The sequence below is a fragment of the Ranitomeya imitator genome, chromosome 5, assembly GCF_032444005.1.
Source record: "Ranitomeya imitator isolate aRanImi1 chromosome 5, aRanImi1.pri, whole genome shotgun sequence".
Taxonomy (NCBI): domain Eukaryota; kingdom Metazoa; phylum Chordata; class Amphibia; order Anura; family Dendrobatidae; genus Ranitomeya; species Ranitomeya imitator.
In genome coordinates, this window is record NC_091286.1 from 442,802,328 (window position 1) to 442,822,606 (window position 20,279).

Below are 20,279 nucleotides of genomic sequence, written 5' to 3' on the forward strand. Positions count from 1 at the left end.
AAGGAAGAAACTCTACACATGCCAAGCAGAGGTGATGTTGAAATAGCATGTATTTGAAGAGGTTCTTTTAAAAAAAACCGCTGCGTTGACACGTTGAGACCATATTGAGCTCATCAAAAATGCAATGTGTGAGTGTAGCATAAGCTTTAAAGAAGCACTCCTCCTCCCATCAAAGTTTTTATCCTCTTAATATATTGCAGTCATCATATTATATGGCACTGTGTACTTACAATTGCTCAGTTTGCCTTGCTACTGTTAGAATCTGTTTAGTTTGTGACTATCCGCCATTTTCTTGTGGAGTTCTGGCTGCTGGTCTTTTTCCTCTGGTGCTGGTTTGTCTTGGGTCAGGTGTTTGTTCCACTCATTATTAACCAGCACCAGCCTCCCAGTCCTTGCTGGACAACAGTGTTTATCTGCTTGAGCTCTAGCTTGGTGCTTTGCTTTGTCTTCTGTGTGTGTTATTTGTGCAGTGCTGGTACCTCTGGTTCTGTTAGCCTTAGTTTCTATTGGTTTCTGCAGCCTTCTCTTTGTTTTCTATTAGGAGGTGACCCGTTTTTTTGTACCCAGTCCTTAGTTCTTTTAGAGAACCCCTTCCCCTTATCTATAGGTCTTCGCTTGAGATTAACCTAGGATCATCGGTGGGTCTATTCGCAAGGAATGGGTCGCCCACTCCATCGTAGGGTTTCAGTCTAGTCATAGTGCAGGGTCAGTTTTCCCCCTTCTACCTTAGTCCTGTGTTGCAGACAGGGCCGGTTTTAGGCAAAGTGGGGCCCTAGGCAAATATTTAAAATGGGGCCCCAAATGCTAACATATTGCACCATCAAACAGAAACATTTTGGTTGTAGCTACATGCGCTGATTTCAGGTCACTAAACGAGTGTGATTAACAATATTGAAGTCATTCGCCGCTTGTTTCCAGCCTCTTTACACTGGCTGAGGAGTAATGATGGGGACAGAATGATCACTAGTAAATCAATCTGTCCCCATACAGTATCATCTTAGCAGCATATCTGCAGTTTTAACTGGGCGATGTGCTGATGAGAACAATGATTTTTGTTCCGGCATATACTGTACATACATACACCGTACATACACACAGATACACATACCATACATACATACACAGACATATACCTTACATGCATACACACATACAGTTATATACACATATAGTATACACATACCGTACATACATACACCGTACATACACACAGATACACATACCGTACATACATACACTGACATATACCTTACATGCATACAGATACACATACATATACCATCATACATACACATACCATACATACACACATGCATATACTGTACATTCACACAAATACCGTACATACATATACCATACATACACACAGATACACATACATATACTGTACATACATACACATACCTTACATGCATACACACACATATACCGTACATACACAAATAGTTATATACACATATAGTACACACATACCGTACATACATATACCATACATACACCGAACATACAGATACACATACATGTACCATACATACACACATACAGTATATACACATAGTAAACACATACCGTACACACATATACATACACATATACTGTATGTATATGCACATAAAAATACATATATACCATATATCCAAAGAAATTTATTGCACATACACAGATACACACAGATACTGTACATACATACACACATAGACATACACATACTGTACATGCATACACACACAGCCATACAAATATACCATACATACACACATATGCCATACATACACAGATATATAGACAGATAGAAACTTACACACAGATGCACACACACAAACAAACATACAAGCACATATATACACACATACTAATCTTGTATATGTGATCAGATGAGCCCTGGATGAGGTCACATAGTTCAGTTGCAGAGGGCTGCAGACCCCACTGTGGGGGATGGGGCACAGAGCAGACTGATATCAGCCCCCTGGTTCTACCTGCTGTCCCGTGCAGTGAGCCTCCTCCCCCATCTCTTCACAGTGAGGAGACGCTGCAGCCTGCTGGGGACAGAACAGTGGAGGGAGCAGAAGACCCCCTAAGGCTCTCTTCCTCCACTGCTGTCTCCATGTGCTGTGCGGTGGGGCACCTCACCTGACTGTAGGGGTGAGTACTCACAATTGGGATGCACCATGCAGGAGGACAGCAACCAGTGAGCGCTCTCCTCAGTCTGGTCATGGTGAGGTAAGGAAAGCGTTCATTGGCCAGCGTCTCTCCCTGCATGACACGCCCCCTTTTTGATCTCCTGCACTTCGCGCCCCGCTCTCTCCCTTGCATTGGGTGTTCCATGATTATAGGAGGGAGTGAGAGGGGCCCGATCCTGCATAATACCGGGCCTGCCTGCAGGAGCCCCCCTCCACTGCTGGGCCCTGGAGCAGTGCCATCAGCAGTGTGTCCGCCCCTGGCTGGGGGCCCCTAGGGCAGCGGGGGCCCTAGGCAGCTGCCTAGTCTGCCTGCCCCTAACGCCGGCCCTGGTTGCAGATAACAGCTACCCAGCTAATTCTTCCCTTTTCTCTGCTCTTTGTGAAAACAGGAAGTCTCATGTCCCTGCATTTATCATTCCCCACTCCAACTCCTGACCCAGCTGCTCTCCTTTGCTAGGGACTTTTGCAGTGACTCATGAGTCATACAGGAAAAATTGCCCTCCTGTTTCTAAATAGAGCTTAGAAGCACTCAGCTAGGCAGCTTATAATCACGTGGTGTCATAGATCTAAGGGAAAAGAGATGAATTTGCTGGGTAAAAGGGCAAAATGAGCAATTGTAAGTACACAGTGCTATATATTATGATGATCGCAATATATTAACCCCTTCATCACCTTGCAATTTTCCACTTTTGCGCTTTAGTTTCCTCACCTTCTTCCCAGAGCCACGATTTTTTTATTTTTCAGTGAGTATAGCCTTATGAGTGCATGTCTATTGTGGGACAATTTTTTTTTTTGAATGACACCATTGATTTTACAATATAGTTTCCTGGAAAATGTGAAAAAATTCCAAGTGCGATGAAATTGCAAAAAAAGTGCAATTCCAGAATCGTGTTTTTGTTCATTCTATTTTTCATGTTCACTAAATGATAAAACTGACCTGGTAATATGATTCCCCAGATCAGTATGAGTACACAGACATGTATAAGCTCTTTTTTATTTAAGTGGTGAAAAAAAAATCCACTGTTTTCTGACACCCGCAGCGTCTCCAATTTTCATTATCTGGAGCTCGGTGAGGGCTTTTTTTTTCGTACCGAGCTGACGTTTTTATTCACACCATCTTTGGATAGATATAATGTTTTGAGTGCCTGTTATTGCATTTTATTTCAATGTTCCGGATGCCAAAACAACAATGATTCTGATGTTTCGATTTTTTTTCTCGTTACAGCATTTATCAATCTGATTAATTTACTTTATATTTTGATTGGACACTTCTGAATGCAGCTATAGCAAATATTTTTTACTTTTTTTTTTACTTTTTACTAGCTTCAATGGAGTTGAAGCTGTGATCGTCCCATCAGCCCTTCTATGTGTAGCAGAAACCACGATCTCCTATGAAAGACAGTCATATGCCAGCGTTCATAGGTAATTCACAATGACAGGCATGGATGTCTTCAGCGGTATTTAACTTGTTCTCGGATCCATCCACAGCTGTTAGAGGTATATGATAGCCGATCAGACCAGCTGTCTTGTACAGGGAAAGATGCGGGCTCATCGGCAGAGCCCGTATCAAAGGCAGGGACACAAACTTGGACGTACATATACATCCAAGATCGTGAAGGGGTGGAGGGGATAAAAATTTGGTTGGGAATGCTTATTTAAGCGAGTGTTTGAAAAGTCTAGAGTAATTGAAACGGAGGTGTTATTGGCAGGAGATGTTGTGTTTCGGGGTATCTGAGAAAACTGTGTACAAGCATAACTGGATACAGCTTTGTAGGGTGCAGCTTAAATTTAGGTTTGTAGTGTCTTGGTTTGTGTCTTACTTTCAATGCAACTTTATGCAATTTATGAACAATAGTGAGTAAGTAGAGGATATACAGTATGTATGCACTTTTGTAGGAGTAACTAGCCCTGAGACTGCCACAATTTGTTTTGATACTTACGCTAGTTTCATAAGTGTAGGGAAAAGGGAATATCACTCACACATCATATTACTATTAAATGAAATCTGATAGATGGAGATATTTTCAACATATTTTAACATTTTTCAATCTAAAGGCGATATAGCCTTTTCCTCTTATTGTTTGTTTTTTTATCAATTGTGTAAAATAGTATCAAGTAAAAATCTGTGAGAATAATAACTTACTGCACAATCATTGGCTCCATCTCCACACATCCCCACAAAATAACTGTAATACAGAAATGGATACAACACTTTAGAAAGAGATGATCGAACATGAAGCGTGTATACTTATGTTTTCAATAGAACTAAATCATAAGAAATTCATAATGTTTCTGACTTTGCCACTTTCATGGTAATTTAGACAGGAAGTTACATATCCAAGAAGCTTAATTTCTCAATATTTCATCTGAACGCTTAATTTGCAGAGATGAGTGGATTTTTTTCAATCCAAATGTGCCAAATTCAACAAATTATCTCCTAAAATTTAATTTGTACAAATCTCTATAGTGGAAAGCTTGTAATTATCCAGAAAATACATGTGTGGAGAGGAGGGAGAGAGAAAGAGAGAGAGAACACTACTAACAATAAGAGCTATCGCTTTACAGGCAAGATCCAAATCCAAAGTACAGGTGAATTAAAGATCATTTGCAATATATATTATTGGTGAAAAAGGCTTCCTTCCTCACTTATTAGATAGTTCTTCCTCTTCCCACTGCCTCTTAAACTCACCATCCAGTCTGACAAAAATTCCAGATAAAATCCATCCTGATCAGGCAAGATGAACTACTAGCTCGCTGTGGAGTCATGCGACAAAGTTAATTATATTTTAAGGAGAGGAGGTGAACAGAGAAGCAAAGTGAGGAAGCAAGCAGAGGGAGACTTAGAGTGTGGTGAGTTTTCTAACAAGTCTTTTACCTAACTCCAGTCTTGGAATCATATCTACACTGATGACTACTACTGTGTAATTGCCTCTATGCTACTGCTGCTTTTCTCTGTGTTCTAAAAAAGGAATGAAGAAGCAATCCATCCCCATGTGCTGTATATGGAAGATCATAGCTGCAAGTCTCCTCCCACCAGCTCAGAGTAGAATGCAAATTAAAAATAGATGCTGTCAAAGGGAAAAGTAGTGAAAATGCAGGATGCAAGGCATGTAATATCTTGAAATAAAGTTATTCTTCATGTACAGTGCACACATAAGACAGCAAATTCTGAAACTAAAGTTAGCATTCAAACATGAACAGAGATTTGTTAGGCGGGCCAAAAACCTGCCTCGGACTAGTTATTCGGAACACATAGTCCTCAGACAGCTATTGGAAGTATGTTTTCTTGAAAACTCTGCAGCATTTCAAAGTCAGGCCGATTATAAATCAGTGTATTTTACTTATCCATTCCAACTGGATAGTACACAGACCAATGTTGTTGAAATGGAAGCTGAGATGAGAGTTCTCCACAAAGTCAGAGTGACCATGTGAAAAGAACCCACTCAGCATGTTTTTTGGATGAGACTTACCCATTCAAGGCTATGAGTATACAAAAAATGAATTCAATACGGGTTGTCCATATTGTATTTTTTTTTCAGACACATTGCAATTCTTAACAAAGAAAACTGTATTTGGTCTTGTAAATATTTTTAAATGTTGATTATAAAAACAAATGCCATAAAGATGGCATAAAGATGTAGAGAAAAGACATACGGATGACACCTGAATGGCCCACATATGGAATGTGAATGACAATATTGATGGAAATCATCTGATTGTTTCTGGATGAAAATTAGATTAATTTTCATATGCTCGTTTGAACCCAGCCTAAAACATACATGGCCTGAATAACACTACAGGTGTCTGATTCATAGTGCCCATAGTTCAGGCAGCATGAATCAGCTGACAGGTAACCTTTAATAAGATGAGATACAGTAGATACAGTATGTGCCATACTACCAAATGAACCTGTGACACAGGATTAAATAATAGATCATCCTATCCAGATCATTAAAGCATATCTTACATAAACCACATAAACAAATGGGACAGTTATTGTAGTTAAATTAGCAGAGATTGAAAATGTTTGCTTGCAACTAAAATATTTTTACAAAAGAACCTACTTAAACATAGGTAATAACTATACTTACTCAAGTTTTCTATATTCATCAATAATTGTTGATTTCTGTCCTGGTGACATTCGTGCAAAAACCGTGCCATTCATTAATATCTGCATAAAAATACAAAGGCAATAAATTGTTTGAAATAATCCTGAGGCCAGGTTCAGAGAGGGTTATATTAAATTCAGTCCAATCACATCCACAATTGTATGCACTATTCTGGTCTGTAAAACAGAATAGTGCCTGGGGTGATTTTCCGCGTGTGGTCTAAGAAAGAGGTTATTTTGTAACATACTGTATTTCTCCAAATTTTTTTATTTCTTACTTTTGGCAACAAATCATAGAAATATTTTTCTATGTTTTCATATGTCTTTCCACTCATTGAAAAATGGTATTTATCTGTGTTGTGTGTATCTTCAACACTGATGCAAAGATCCTGCAAAAAAAATCAGGAAATATAAATTACTTTTTTTTTTTTTACATTAAATTGGAATATAAACATTTCATAGATACCTTGTGGCATCTTCCACCTCCGTCAGTATTCATTCTAGCCACTCATGTTGAGCAAATGTGATGCTATCATCAGGTTATAGTTACATAGCACTAGCAGATTGTGATTGGCATTGTGCTTAGTCTGTAAGAGCCTGTGTGAAAAGTCCAATGTACCCATGTACATGGGTCTTAGATATTGGAGCAGCCAAGGTGCAGTCACCTTTCTAAGATCATAACTCCACTTCCATTATGTTCTAATGCTTTATGTTATGTTGGCGATATCGACTGCAGTCACAAATTTTATTTTAGTTAAAAGTATATACCTATTTCATGTAGGATATCTGATACTTTATGATATGTGGTGGTCCAGTATAACGAACAAGAAGGCCCCACATGCAAGTGATGGCAAATCATAGCATTTACCTCGCATGTATAAGTGTTATGATACGGTGGTCTAGGAGCAACATGGAACGAGCTCTGAAGGAAGTGGTAACTGTACTGACCGCAGTCCCTAAGCTCAACACAACACTAGAAGTAGCCGTGGAATGCTCCTAACCCTCCCTAGGCATCTCGTCACAGCCTAAGAGCTAACTACCCCTAAAGAAAGAAGCAGGAAAACTATCTTGCCTCAGAGAAAATCCCCAAAGGATAGATTAGCCCCCCACAAATAATGACTGTGAGTGGAGAGCGAAAAGACATACACAGAATGAAACCAGGATGAGCACAGGAGGCCAGTCTAGCTAAATAGATAGGACAGGATGGAATACTGTGCGGTCAGTATAAAACACTACAAAAATCCACGCAGAGTTTACAAAAAATCTCCACACCTGACTAAAGGTGTGGAGGGCAAATCTGCCTCCCAGAGCTTCCAGCAAGACAGAATTAATTCACACTGATAAGCTGGACAAACATAGAAAGCACAGAATGGATAAGTCCACAATCTATGGACAGAAAAGAGCAAGCAAAAACTTAGCTTAGCTGAACTGGTCAGGATAACAGGGAACTCCAAAGAGATGTGAATCCAACCAGGAACCATTTACAAGTGGCACTGGCTGAAGAAAGAGCCAGACCTAAATAGCCGAGCAGAAGAGGCGATAAGTGGAGGCAGCTGATGACAGTTAACTCCAAGGAGCAGCCGTACCACTAGAGACCACAAGAGGGAGCCCAAGAGCAGAACTCACAAAAGTGCCACTTACAACCACCGGAGGGAGCCCAAGAGCGGAATTCACAACATATAAGGCTAGGTTCACATTGCGTTAGTGCAATCCGTGCAGCGCATACACTAACGGGATGCGCTAACGCAATGTACAAAAAGGGATTGCGTTTAGCGATCCTGCTAGCGCAGATGCCCGATCTGCAAGCAGCATTCGAGGTCCATCAGAAACTAACAGGACATCGCTAGCGCATGCCAAAAATGGCATACGTTAGCGATGCGTTAGTTACATTGCGGTCAATGGGTGCGCTAACGGACCCGTTACATTGCATTAGTGGCGCTATGTAACGGATTCCGTTAGCGGACTGCCACTAATGCAATGTGAACCTAGCCTAACTTTATTACATGGGAATATCCCTTTGCACATTTTTATGGTATTGCCTTTCAGCATCGCCAATAAAATCATGTGAGTGACAAACATTGTGGCAATTTCTCATGCTGTCTTTAAATTGTTGGAAAGCCAAAGAAAACTGAACCAAGCCTAGATCCATGATGCCCTTACACTACATAGTATCTTGGCAAATTATCTTTATCAAATATATTTTTGTACTTAATTTGGTATTCATATATGAATATAATTTGTGGACTACTTCTAAGATTAGAATGTATGATATGATGGTTTTTATTTATTTGTATGCTCTAGATGTATACAAGCAAAAATCTTTCTAATAATTTAAAAGAAGCACCCCACAAAATTTGTATATACTTAATGTCTTGCAATCATCATATTATACAGCACTGTGTAGTACTTACCATTGCTCATTTTGCCCTTCTACTCAGTTAGTTCTCTTTTTCATTAGGTTTATGCCATCACATGATTAAAAACTGGCTAGCTGAAACTTTCTAATCTCTATGTTGTCTTCCCTGTATGAGTCATCACTGCAAAAGTCATTGGCAGTGGAGAGGAGGGAGCAGCTAGGTTAGGATGTGAAGAGGGGAATGATATATGCAAGGAAGAGAGACAATGTTATGCTGTGTCGGACTGGGGTGCCAAGCTTCTACCAGTAACATTGACTTTGGGGGCCCACTTTTCACCAGCATATAAATATTAGACTACCCTCGTTCAAAAATGTATCTATATCTCTATATAATAATAAACTGGGTAGTTTGGTTAGTGATTGATGAAATGCTGTTTTTTTCTGTACAGAGTGCATCAAATGAACTATTGCCAAGTACTGCCCATACAGGAGGATTGGGGACCCACTGGGGAATTGCCTTGTTACCCTATGAGTCAGTCCAAGCCTGATGTTATGCACATAGCATAATCGCACACGAATAACGAAAGTAAGGAAGACTATAGAAAGAAGCCGCAACTACACCAAACTAGTCCCTGTACAGACTAATTAATCCCAAGCTGCACAGCTAAAAACACAATTTCGGACTTGACTAAGTAAAAGGCTGTCATGCCTTCTAGAGTGGAGGCTCAACACACTGCCAACAAGGGGAAAGGAAGGTATGTAGGTGGACACAAAGGCCCAGGGTGATAAACTTAAAACACATTCATAAAAGGGGAAATATGGAATAATAAGAAGAATCAAAATAAAAATAAAATTAGTATAACCTCCCAGAAACCTAAAAGTGGTAAAAGGACAAGGTGATGGGAAGTTAGACAAACTGACACAAAGAAGGAATATAAGTGGTGTAAGCCTAGCAGGGTAAATCCCTTCGGTAAAGCGCTGGAATTCCTAAGAACAAATCGACCTTGAAATATAGCCAGCAAAGAGGTGCAGTTGGTGGATAATGTATAAAGCCCCACCCAGAATGTGATAGGGCAAGACAAAATGGGAAAATTGAGATCACCTGGAAAGGAGCAAACCAAGAAGGGAGAATAAAAACAATAGGAACAGTCAGCATTTGGACAGAGAAGGAAAAGAGCAATAGTTCAACAGACAGACCACCCATGAAGCAACATGTCACTGGATTGTATCACCAAAGCATGTAATGACAGACATCCTGTTTCTACATAATGCTTAGAAGGATTCAGCTAGTCAATTTCTAATAATATGATGCCACAGACCTAGTGGAAAAGAGAATAATTAACAGGGAAGAAGGTCAAAATCAACAATAGGAAGTGCAAAGAACTATATAATATAATGATTGCAATATTTTAAGATGATAACATTTTTAGTGGGAGTACTTCTTTGATAAAACATATTAAAATACAGGTATTTTAAAAACAAGGTACTTTAACTTCTTTTTCATCATCTGGGTATTCTAGAAGTGTCCAGGTGAGAGAAGCTGGGATAGAGCCCTCAGGTCCATTGGCTTCAAGGAGAACCACTTTCCTTCCCTCAGGAATCATTCCACAGTTCTTAGCAACAGTGGTCGCTGTCTGTATGTTGTCACCTGAAACACATAATTACAATAATGTTATGGATTTTTGATGGTCATCAGGTGTTTTCATATATATAGCAAGGAAAAACATTTCTCTAAAACAGTCACCCCTTTATTTAACAATATATTTAAAAAATCTATTTAAAATCATATTCCATATGGATTACAGACTGACACATTTCTAGCATATTTAGCACCCCTAGTCGTCTATTTCCCAGTGATGGCAAATCCATTCAAAACCACAAAACATCAAATCAGGTTTGATAACATCAAAAGAGTAATTTTGCACAATGTGGTCACATATCAGTAAGAACATTAAATCATAATTAATTTCTTAGTGATGGAGAGAATTTTGACCTTAGTGACATAGCCCCATTTTTCAGTTCTCACATGTAAAACACTTTAATGCTTCTACATACTGTTTGTTTGTTTTTTCAGATTGCTTTTTTCATGATACCTATGTTAGTGATAAATTTCGGTCAATATGTTTTGCGTCTTTTTATGAAAAAATATGAAATTTGATAACCCTTCCACTTAAACTAGTTGAACAGCATTTAGCCTATATCTACTTTATATCAGCATCATTTTTCAAAAATCATTTAATTTTGCCAAGATGTTAGAAGAGTTACAATTTTTATATAATTTCTGAATTTTTCCTAAAATAAAAAAGCAAATTTGGCATGGAAAATTATCATTCCAGGAAAATTTTTTTAGTGCAGAATGAATACCAGAATGACAAAAAACCCAAAACAATTTTAGAAATACATTATTTGCTTAATTTCACTTGACTTGGAATTTTTATACAATATTTTGGTAAAATGGATGGATGGTGTCATTCAAAAGTACAACTACTCTTACAAAAAAAGTCCTAATATGGCTTTGTCAGTGGGAAAATAAAGAAGTTATGTGCGGCTCTTGGAAAAAGGGGAGGGAAAAATGAAAAATTGCTCAGTTCTTAGAAGGGTAATGAAAGGTTTACTGGAGAACAATGATACAAAATTCATTAAAAGGTGTCTCTCCTGAAATGTAGCATTTGTGGTGTATAAAACACCACCATTGTTAATGAACTGGATGGGTGGGCATTTTCACACTTGCCCCAGCTGCTCTCTGGCTTTGCCCATTTCAACAGAGCTGCATCTAACTGGCCGGCCATTTTCAGAAAACTTAAGTTGCCAGTACAGCACAACCCACCCCCCCCCCCCCCAAAAAAAAAAATCGAAACTATGCCCCTTGTTGTATTGATGTACTGGTGCAGTGACTTTTGTGGCCCCATAAATGTTTTCCAGATAAAAAGAGTGACGTGGATGTTGCAGAATGAAAATTGTAAACATGACAAATTGGTGCCCCATACATTATGCCTGGCCTTTGCTTCTGGAAAATAAAATCACATAAATTGAGTTCTTCCTGCTACAGCAAAGTTAAACGTATAGACGATAACCCCCGTTTTAGGCACGCTCAGCATAGATGGATCCATTTTGATTCTGGAGCTCAAATTTCACTTGATTTTATTTGGGTGGGGTCCAAACCACTTTTTCAGAGCCTTTGAGCTACCTATGACATGAAAACCCCAATATCTCCACTGACAAATGACAGACCTGAGTGGGAACTTGTTTTTTTGCGGAATGATTTGAAGTTATCCTTGATAGTATTTTAGGTACAAATAGCAACATTTTTTCATCGCTTTAAAGGCTAGTTTCACACACTCTACATTGGATGCTGGGGTTTCTGTATAAGTCACCCACAAATTAGTAGACCAGTAGACCTCAGAGTTCCCACTACTGATGGCTGCAGCCAGATAGAAGTGTTATCAAAGGGCAAGAATAATTGGACTATCATTTCTGAAAAATGAAATTAATAGCCTTATAAAATATTTATTATAAAAAGATAGTAGCAAATAATTGTTGTTAACGTGACAGTGGTGGTCGGAAGTTCTCCGGTGCTGCAGGTGCACAGCAGCTTCATCACTTCCATAGTGACCACGGCCGAGTACTGCAGATTCACTCACCTATTCAAATGATCGAGAGATGGATCTGAAGTACCTGGCCATGGGACCTATAGGTCTGACAGAGATGTTGTGTTCAAGGAGCATATGAGACCTTTCAGGAGCCGCAGGAGCTGATAGTAACTGATCACTGAGGATGCTGAATGTAGCACCCCCACTAATCCAATTGATCACCTATCCTAAGGATAGGCCATCAATAAAAAAAGTAGTGTCCAACCCCTTTAATATCACACTGTGCTTATCATTTATATGTACACACCTGTAATCATAACAGTCCTGATGTTTGCTGCATGCAGTTCTTCAAGTACAGGTGCAGTTTCAGGCTTCAGACGATTTTCTAATATGAGCAAACCAAGAAACTCCATGTCTTTTTCAACTTCTTCCCTTCAGAGAAACAATCATATTAATGAATCAGGCCATGTTCACACATTCTGAATTCCCAGTTTGGATGCATATTTGATATTTTAGAATCTACATAGTTTTTATTATTGAGGCAGATCTGTATTCTAAAGACGGTATTGGTTCTGATGAAATTCAATGTATCAAATCTTTGTGATGATCCACATACCAATCTGTGTAAGAAATCCAAGTTTCAGCAGCAGATTCTGGCCACAAATCTTCAAAATCTACAACTGATTTGCTTAGTGCAAATCTTAGGCATTTAAATATAGCCTTGTAGCCTCACAGTGATCTGAAAATATATTTGTCATTTGTAGTTATGCTAAGGTATAGCAATAAGTGAACCTAAATTGGAAAGTTTGGGGTCTGTACCAAACACCTAGTGTCCGTTACCAAACCCCGAACATGAAGTTTTTACTGTACATTTGTTTTCTTGTTCAGGTTCACCAATCTTATAAAGATTGTTGAAAGGCTCCAGTGCAGCAAAACAACATGTTTTTAGACTGTGGGCACTTCCAAAGCCATCACAGCCGTGCCAAGTATTGACATGGCTGTGATTGGCTGGAACAGCACTGACTTGACCTGTATAAAAGCTGTATCATGAGTGCCGCAGCCATTATGCTTTCATTAGTGTAGGGATAGGATGCAGCTAGAGTGAGATACAGATTCTGATTGTGCACTCTGCAAAAAAATGTTGTGTGTACGCTGCAACCAATATCTGTTCTAGTACTGTGCTAAAAGCCACTGTGTGCACTCTGCAAGCCCATCTGTGAGAGTACCTTGCTAAATTCCGCTGTCTTTATTCTGCACCCTCTCGCCTGTGGGACTACTGTCATTAAGCTGCTGTGAGTACTCTGCGTCCCCTGCCTGTGGGAGTACTGTTCTTTATAATAATAATCTTTATTTTTATATAGCGCTAACATATTCCGCAGCGCTTTACACACATTATTCTTTAAGCTGCTGGGTGTACCCTGCATCTCCCGCTGTGGGAGTACTGTTCTTTAAGCCACTGTGTGTACTCTGCAAACCCCTCTGTGAGAGTACTTTGCTAAAAGCTGCTGTGTGTACTCTGCAAGCCCATCTGTGAGAGTACTATGCTAAAAGCTGCAGTGTGTACTCTGCCTGTGGGAGTACTGTCCTTTAAACCACTACATGTACTCTGCAATCCTGTCTGTACAGGTACCGTCACATTTAGCGACGCTGCAGCGATATAGACAACGATGCCGATCACTGCAGCGTCGCTGTTTAGGTCGTCGTGTAGTCGCTGGAGAGCTGTCACACAGACAGCTCTCCAGCGACCAACGATGCCGAAGTCCCCGGGTAACCAGGGTAAACATCGGGTTACTAAGTGCAGGGCCGTGCTTCACACACGCCGATTCAGCAATGTCAGCGGGTGATCAGCGACCAAAAAAAAGGTCCTGATCATTCCCAGCGACCAACGATCTCCCAGCAGGGGCCTGATCGTTGGTAGCTGTCACGCATAACGATTTCGTTAACGATATCGTTGCTACGTCACAAAAAGCAATGATATCGTTAACAAAATCGTTATGTGTGAAGGTACCTTAAGAGAACTGTCTTTTAAGCTGCTGTGTGTAATCTGTACCCCCTGCTTGTGGGAGTACTCTCCCTCAAGCCACTGTGTCTACTACTCTGCATTCCATTACCTATGGGTGTACTGTTTCTTTAAGCCACTGTGTTTTCCAGGGGTTTGGGGAAAAAATAACTGGCATCAGCCATCTCATTGTAATTTATAAACCAAATAAATAATTTTTCTGGACCGCTGGGGTCTGGGAAAATATAATTGTTATCAGTTGTGTTTTTCCAATTTGTAGGCCAAACAAATAATTACTTATTGTCATGGTTGTGGACAGGATTCCTTCCCTGTCCTCTCAGGGTTAATTTGTATACACTCCTTCTGGTTTGGGTAGGACTACACTTACCTGCCTTCATCTGGGGATCCTTGTCAGTGATACATTTGTCTTGGCTGTGTGTCTGACCCCCTGGTGTGCTTGCATACTGCTGTCCGGTTGCTTTCTTGTGTATGACTTGGTCTGTTTTCTCGTCCTGCTTTGCCTTGTGACTCTATGCTAATTATCTGTTTCTGGCTCTGACCTTCGGCTTGGTACTCTAAATTTTCTCCTGTCTGTCCCGTTTGTACTGCACCACTATCTTCGGCTCCCTGACCTTTTTGCTACGTCTCGATCACACTTATGTCTCATCCTTTTTGCACTACATCGACCTCTCGGCTTCACTTCGGCACGTTCAGGCTACTCTCAAGCTCCGCCGGTCACTGCCGCCACTCAGCATCTGGCTCTGCCTCTGTCCACTCCCCCGGAGGTCACATGTTACAGGTCCTGCGCTCCGGCAGGTAAGCTCACCGCAGCACTCCTTACTCTCTATCTGGCCTTCAGGAGCATGTGCACCGACTCCTGCTCTAAGTCTACAGCAGGGCTCTTGATACTTATTATCCATACAAGTAGTGTGTCTAAAATATAAGTGTACTCTGTATATGTTTTTTGCAAGTAGTGTGTATGAAAAATTAATGTACTCTGCAGCATTTTTTTACGAGTAGTGTGTCTAAAATATCAGTGTACTCCGTAGCGATTTTTTTGCAATTACGAAGTCTAAAAAATAAGTGTATTCTGCAGAGTTATTTTATGAGTAGTGTATCTAAAAATAAGTGTACTCTGCAACTTTTTTTTAAATTAATTTGAATAGGCCCCACGACATTGTGACTGTAAAACAGAACTAAGAAAATGAGGAGTCTAATAATGGCTGGGTGCGGCTGGTAAACTTCTCTGTTTACCCAAAGATCACTCCTGATTCATTTTAATGGTGGAGCTGAATGTTGCGATAGGTTGAGTAAGGATTTCCACATTTCTGCCATGGTAATCCTTACTTCGGAGGTGATGACGGTTCACCAGCTGTGTTCCAGCAAGTTCCTCCTCCTCTGTCTTGAGCTTCCACTGAGCTCTCAGTGTCAGTAGACCATTTTTCGATCACGCTCCAGTGATGGAAGGAAGGATAGCACATTGTGCTTGTAGCAGGGATCCAGCAATGTGGTCACACAGTAATCCGCACTTGTAACAAACCGTGCAACTCGGCAGTCATTGCACAGACACAGTAGCATGTCTTGGCTCATGTGTGTCAGGCTGCCCAGAGGGAACTACAAGCTGTCCTCTGTGAGATGTGTATCATCTGTGTTCTCGTCTGTATACTCCCAGGCATGCTCCATTGATGCCTGTGAGCTGCTTTGAGTGCGACCCTATATTGAACTCGCTTGTTCCTCCTCCTCCTCATACTTTTCATCTTCCAACTGTCCCCTCAGGTGTACATTTGTTTATCTCACCTCTTTTGGTACAGGAACCCATCTTCCAAGATATATATGGACGCCTGGCCTGAAAATGATGTGAATTGTCCTTGTTCCTCCTCCTTCTCTTCCCCCTGCACCACAACCTCACTCATCACCTGAAGCTTTGTTTTAGTAGGAGGCATAGAAGTGGAAAAGTAACAGTGATGGTGGTGTCATCAGCACTGGCCATGCTCGTTGAGTACTCAAAACAGCACAAAATGGCACACATGTCCCCCATGGAGGCCCAGTCATTGGTGTTGAAAAGGTGTTGTTCCGCAGAGCTGAAATCCCCCTATTTTATGCTGCTGCTTGCACAGTCTTTTCAGCATGTGCAAGGTGGAGTTCCACCTTGTGGGTACATCGTATATTAGGCGGAGAGAGGAAAGGTGGAAATGAAGCTGCAGCACAGACAGGTAAGCAATAGCAGAGTGAGAAGCCAAGAACGCACGCTGCACACACTTCTGATCAGATAAGGAGATGGTGGAGGAAGAGGAGTAGAAGGAGGAGGCAACATGTAGATTGTAAACTGGAGAGCAGGGCTCTCCATCCTCCTGTATCTGTTTAAACTGTGTAACTTTGTTTTGATTTTTTGGGATCTGTATGTGTCTCCACTTAATTTTAAAGTGCTGTGGAATATGTTGATGTATAGAAATAAAATTTAGAGAAAAGTTTAGGTGCCGGTTGCGTTAAGCAGCACATGTTATGGACCGTGGAAAAGATGTCTTTGAAGAGACTGAAGACATCTATCCATCTGATGATAACGATGTCAAAGAAGAAGAAACAGAACAAGATGGCTAAAAAGAAAACTTGACTTGGCCTTTAAAGACATTTTTGTTGAATTTAAAAAGATTTTAAAGTTGATTGGATTTTAAAAAGTTTGGAAGATGAGACCCTTTACCACGACTGATGCGTACACAGACTGGAAAGGTGTGATAATGGAATGGGCGATGATCAGGTCCTAGACCTCACAAGAAGTCAACGTCATCCAAGTAAATTGGCCAGTTTGGAGGAAGAGGTGGTGGTCATGCTGCCCCAGCTGCACAGCAAAAGAGGGAGCAGGGTGCAAAAGCGCCAAAGCAGGCCCTTAGCCATTAAGTTGGCTGGTACTGTTCACCGTGGCTGGACCCGAGTCTTTTCTCTTTTTCTTATTTTATTTCTATACACCAACAGTACTTTTCAATTAAGTGGGGACATATAGAGTGCCTTGCGAAAGTATTCGGCTCCCTGGAACTTTTCAACCTTTTCCCATACATCATGCTTCAAACATAAAGATACCAAATGTCAATTTTTGGTGAAGAATCAACAAGTGGAACACAATCGTGAAGTTGAACAAAATGTATTGGTTATTTTAAATTTTTGTGGAAATTCAAAAACTGAAAAGTGGGGAGTGCAATATTATTTGGCCCCTTTAACTTAACACTTTGTTGCGCCACCTTTTCCTCTGATTACAGCTTCCAGTCGCTTGGGATATGTCTCTATCAGTTTTTTACATCAAGAGACTGAAATTCTTGCCCATTCTTCCTTGGCAAACAGCTCGAGCTCAGTGAGGTTTGATGGAGATCATTTGTGAACAGCAGTTTTCAGCTCTTTCCACAGATTCTCGATTGGATTGAGGTCTGGGCTTTCATTTGGTCATTCTAACACCTGGATATGTTTATTTGTGAACTATTCCATTGTAGATTTTGCTTTATGTTTGGGATCATTGTCTTGTTGGAAGACAAATCTCTGTCCCTGCCTCAGGTCTTTTGCAACAGGTTTTCTTCAAGAATGGTCCTGTATTTGGCTCCATCTATCTTCCCATCAATTTTAACCATATTCCCTGTCCATGCTGAAGAAAAGCAGGCCCAAACCATGATACTGCCACCACCATGGTTGACAGTGGGGATGGTGTGTTCAGGGTGATTAGCTGTGTTGCCTTTACACCAAACATATCGATTGACATTGTTGCCAAAAAGTTCGATTTTGGTTTCATCTGACCAGAGCACCTTCTTCTACATGTTTGGTGTGTCTCCCAGGTGGCTTGTTGCAAACTTTAAATTACACTTTTTATGGATATTTTTAAGAAATGGCTTTCTTCTTGCCACTCTTCCATAAAGGCCAGATTTGTGCAGTGTATGACTGATTGTTGTCCTATGGACAGAATGTCCCACCTCAGCTGTAGATCTCTGCAGTTCATCCAGAGTAATCATGGGCCTCTTGCCTGTATCTCTGATACAGTCTTCTCCTTGTGTGAGATGAAAGTTTAGAGGTACAGCTAGGTCTTGGTAGATTTGCAGTGGAATGATACTCCTTCCATTTCAATATGATTGCTTGCACAGTGCTCCTTAGGATGTTTAAAGTTTTGGAAATCACTTTGTATCCAAATCCAGCTTTAAACTTCTCCACAACAGTATCACGGACCTGCCTGTTGTGTTCCTTGGTCTTCATGATGCTCTCTGTGCTTCAAACAGAACCCTGAGACTATCACAGAGCAGGTGCATTTACACGGAGCCTTGATTACACACAGGTGGATTATATTTATCATCATTAGGCATTTAAGACAACATTGGATCATTCAGAGATCCACAATGAACTTCTGGAGTGAGTTTGCTGCACTGAAAGTAAAGAGGCCGAATAATATTGCACGCCCCACTTTTCAGGTTTTGAATTTCAACAAAAATTTAAAATAACCAATAAATTTCATTCAACTTCACAATTGTGTTCCACTTGTTGATTCTTCACCAAAAATGTACATTCTTTATATTTGAAGCATGATATGTGGGAAAAGGTTAAAATGTTCCAGGGAGCTGAATACTTTCGCAAGGCAATGTATACATAATGAAAAAAAATCAAAACAAAGCAAGACAGTTTAAACAGTTCCAGGAGAAGAGAGGGCACTGCTTGCCAGCTTACAATCTGCATGTTGCCTCCTCCTACTTCCTCCACAATCTTCTCATCTGGTCAGAAAGTGTGAGCAGTGTGCGTGCACTCTTGGCATTCACACTAGAATGCCAAGGCTTGGAGTGAAGAAGGTCAAAGAGCATGTACACATTGGGGGAAGGAGAAACGAAACGGGTCAGGTGAGCGATGAGATGAACCTACTTTTTTTACATTCTATGTTTAATATACATACATTATAGATCTTAAACATGAACAATGGATTCAAAGAGAATAACTTTGGAAATTGAGTTTCCCTGTAAAATCTGCAAAATTTTCCAAATTCAAAATTTAGAAGTTTTGTTAATCGCGAGTCCTCATTTTTAGCCCAAATATCAGGTAATATCTCACATATATTTTATTTTGTGCAAGATGCAGTGAGGTCCCATAGTATTGGTGAGGGAAATTAGGATATCTGGCTTTGTACAGTGCACTTTCGTAGACTTGGACAAGCTTCCTGATATAATAGTAGGGCCAGGTCACACTTGCGAGTGTAAGGCGTGAAACTTGCGCGAGTCTCTCTCATCAATACCCGGCACTACCGCTGGCACTCGGACTGCAGTGTGCAGCTGCATAGAAATACATAGAGTTTTCCTGTCTGGAAGAGATTGGACTTAAACACACCCAGTCTCTGTCAGACCCTCCCCTTCCTGCCTCTTGCTTCAGACTCTCCCTGCAGCACACAGTAGGAGGCAGCAAGGGAATGACTCCTGATTGGACAAAGCCAAAGGAAAAGGCTTCTACATAGGTAAGTATAATGTCCTGTGTGCTTCCATCCCTCCCTCCCTCATCCATCCATACACACACCTATACACACATCACTATAGACTGAGGTTTGGCAGCAGCTGAAGTGAATTATGTGGTACATACAGATGCTTCTCACAGAATTAGAATATCATAAAAAGTTAATTTATTTCAGTTCTTCAATACAAAAAGTGAAACTCATATTATATAGAGTCATTACAAACAGAGTGATCTATTACAAGTGTTTACTTCTGTTAATGTTGATGATTATGGCTTACAGCCAATGAAAGCCCAAAGGTCATTATCTCAGTAAATTAGAATACTTTATAAAACCATCTTGAAAAATGATTTTAAAATCCAAAATGTTGGCCTACTGAAATATATGTTCAGTAAATGCACTCAATACTTGGTTAGGGCTCCTTTTGCATAAATTACTGCATCAATGCGGTGTGGCATGGAGGCGATCAGTCTGTGGCACTGCTGAGGTGTTATGGAAGCCCAGGGTGCTTTGATAGCAGCCTTCAGCTCATCTGCATTGTTGGGTCTGGTGTCTCTCATCTTCCTCTTGATAAATACCCCATAGATT

At 40.5% G+C, this 20,279-nt stretch overlaps 1 protein-coding gene across 3 annotated transcripts in view; it reads right to left on the minus strand.

The window, feature by feature from the left end:
- LOC138638128 (probable cation-transporting ATPase 13A4) overlaps window positions 1-20,279 on the minus strand; it is a 161,586-nt gene that overhangs the window by 38,953 nt on the left and 102,354 nt on the right. For all 3 annotated transcript variants that reach the window (XM_069727159.1, XM_069727161.1, XM_069727160.1), the window contains 5 exons: window positions 12,542-12,666; window positions 10,132-10,292; window positions 6,567-6,677; window positions 6,272-6,351; window positions 4,324-4,366 (listed from right to left, as the gene is read on the minus strand). In XM_069727159.1, coding sequence (XP_069583260.1) covers window positions 4,324-4,366; window positions 6,272-6,351; window positions 6,567-6,677; window positions 10,132-10,292; window positions 12,542-12,666 — 520 coding nt within the window. The remainder of the gene's footprint in view (window positions 1-4,323; window positions 4,367-6,271; window positions 6,352-6,566; window positions 6,678-10,131; window positions 10,293-12,541; window positions 12,667-20,279) is intronic.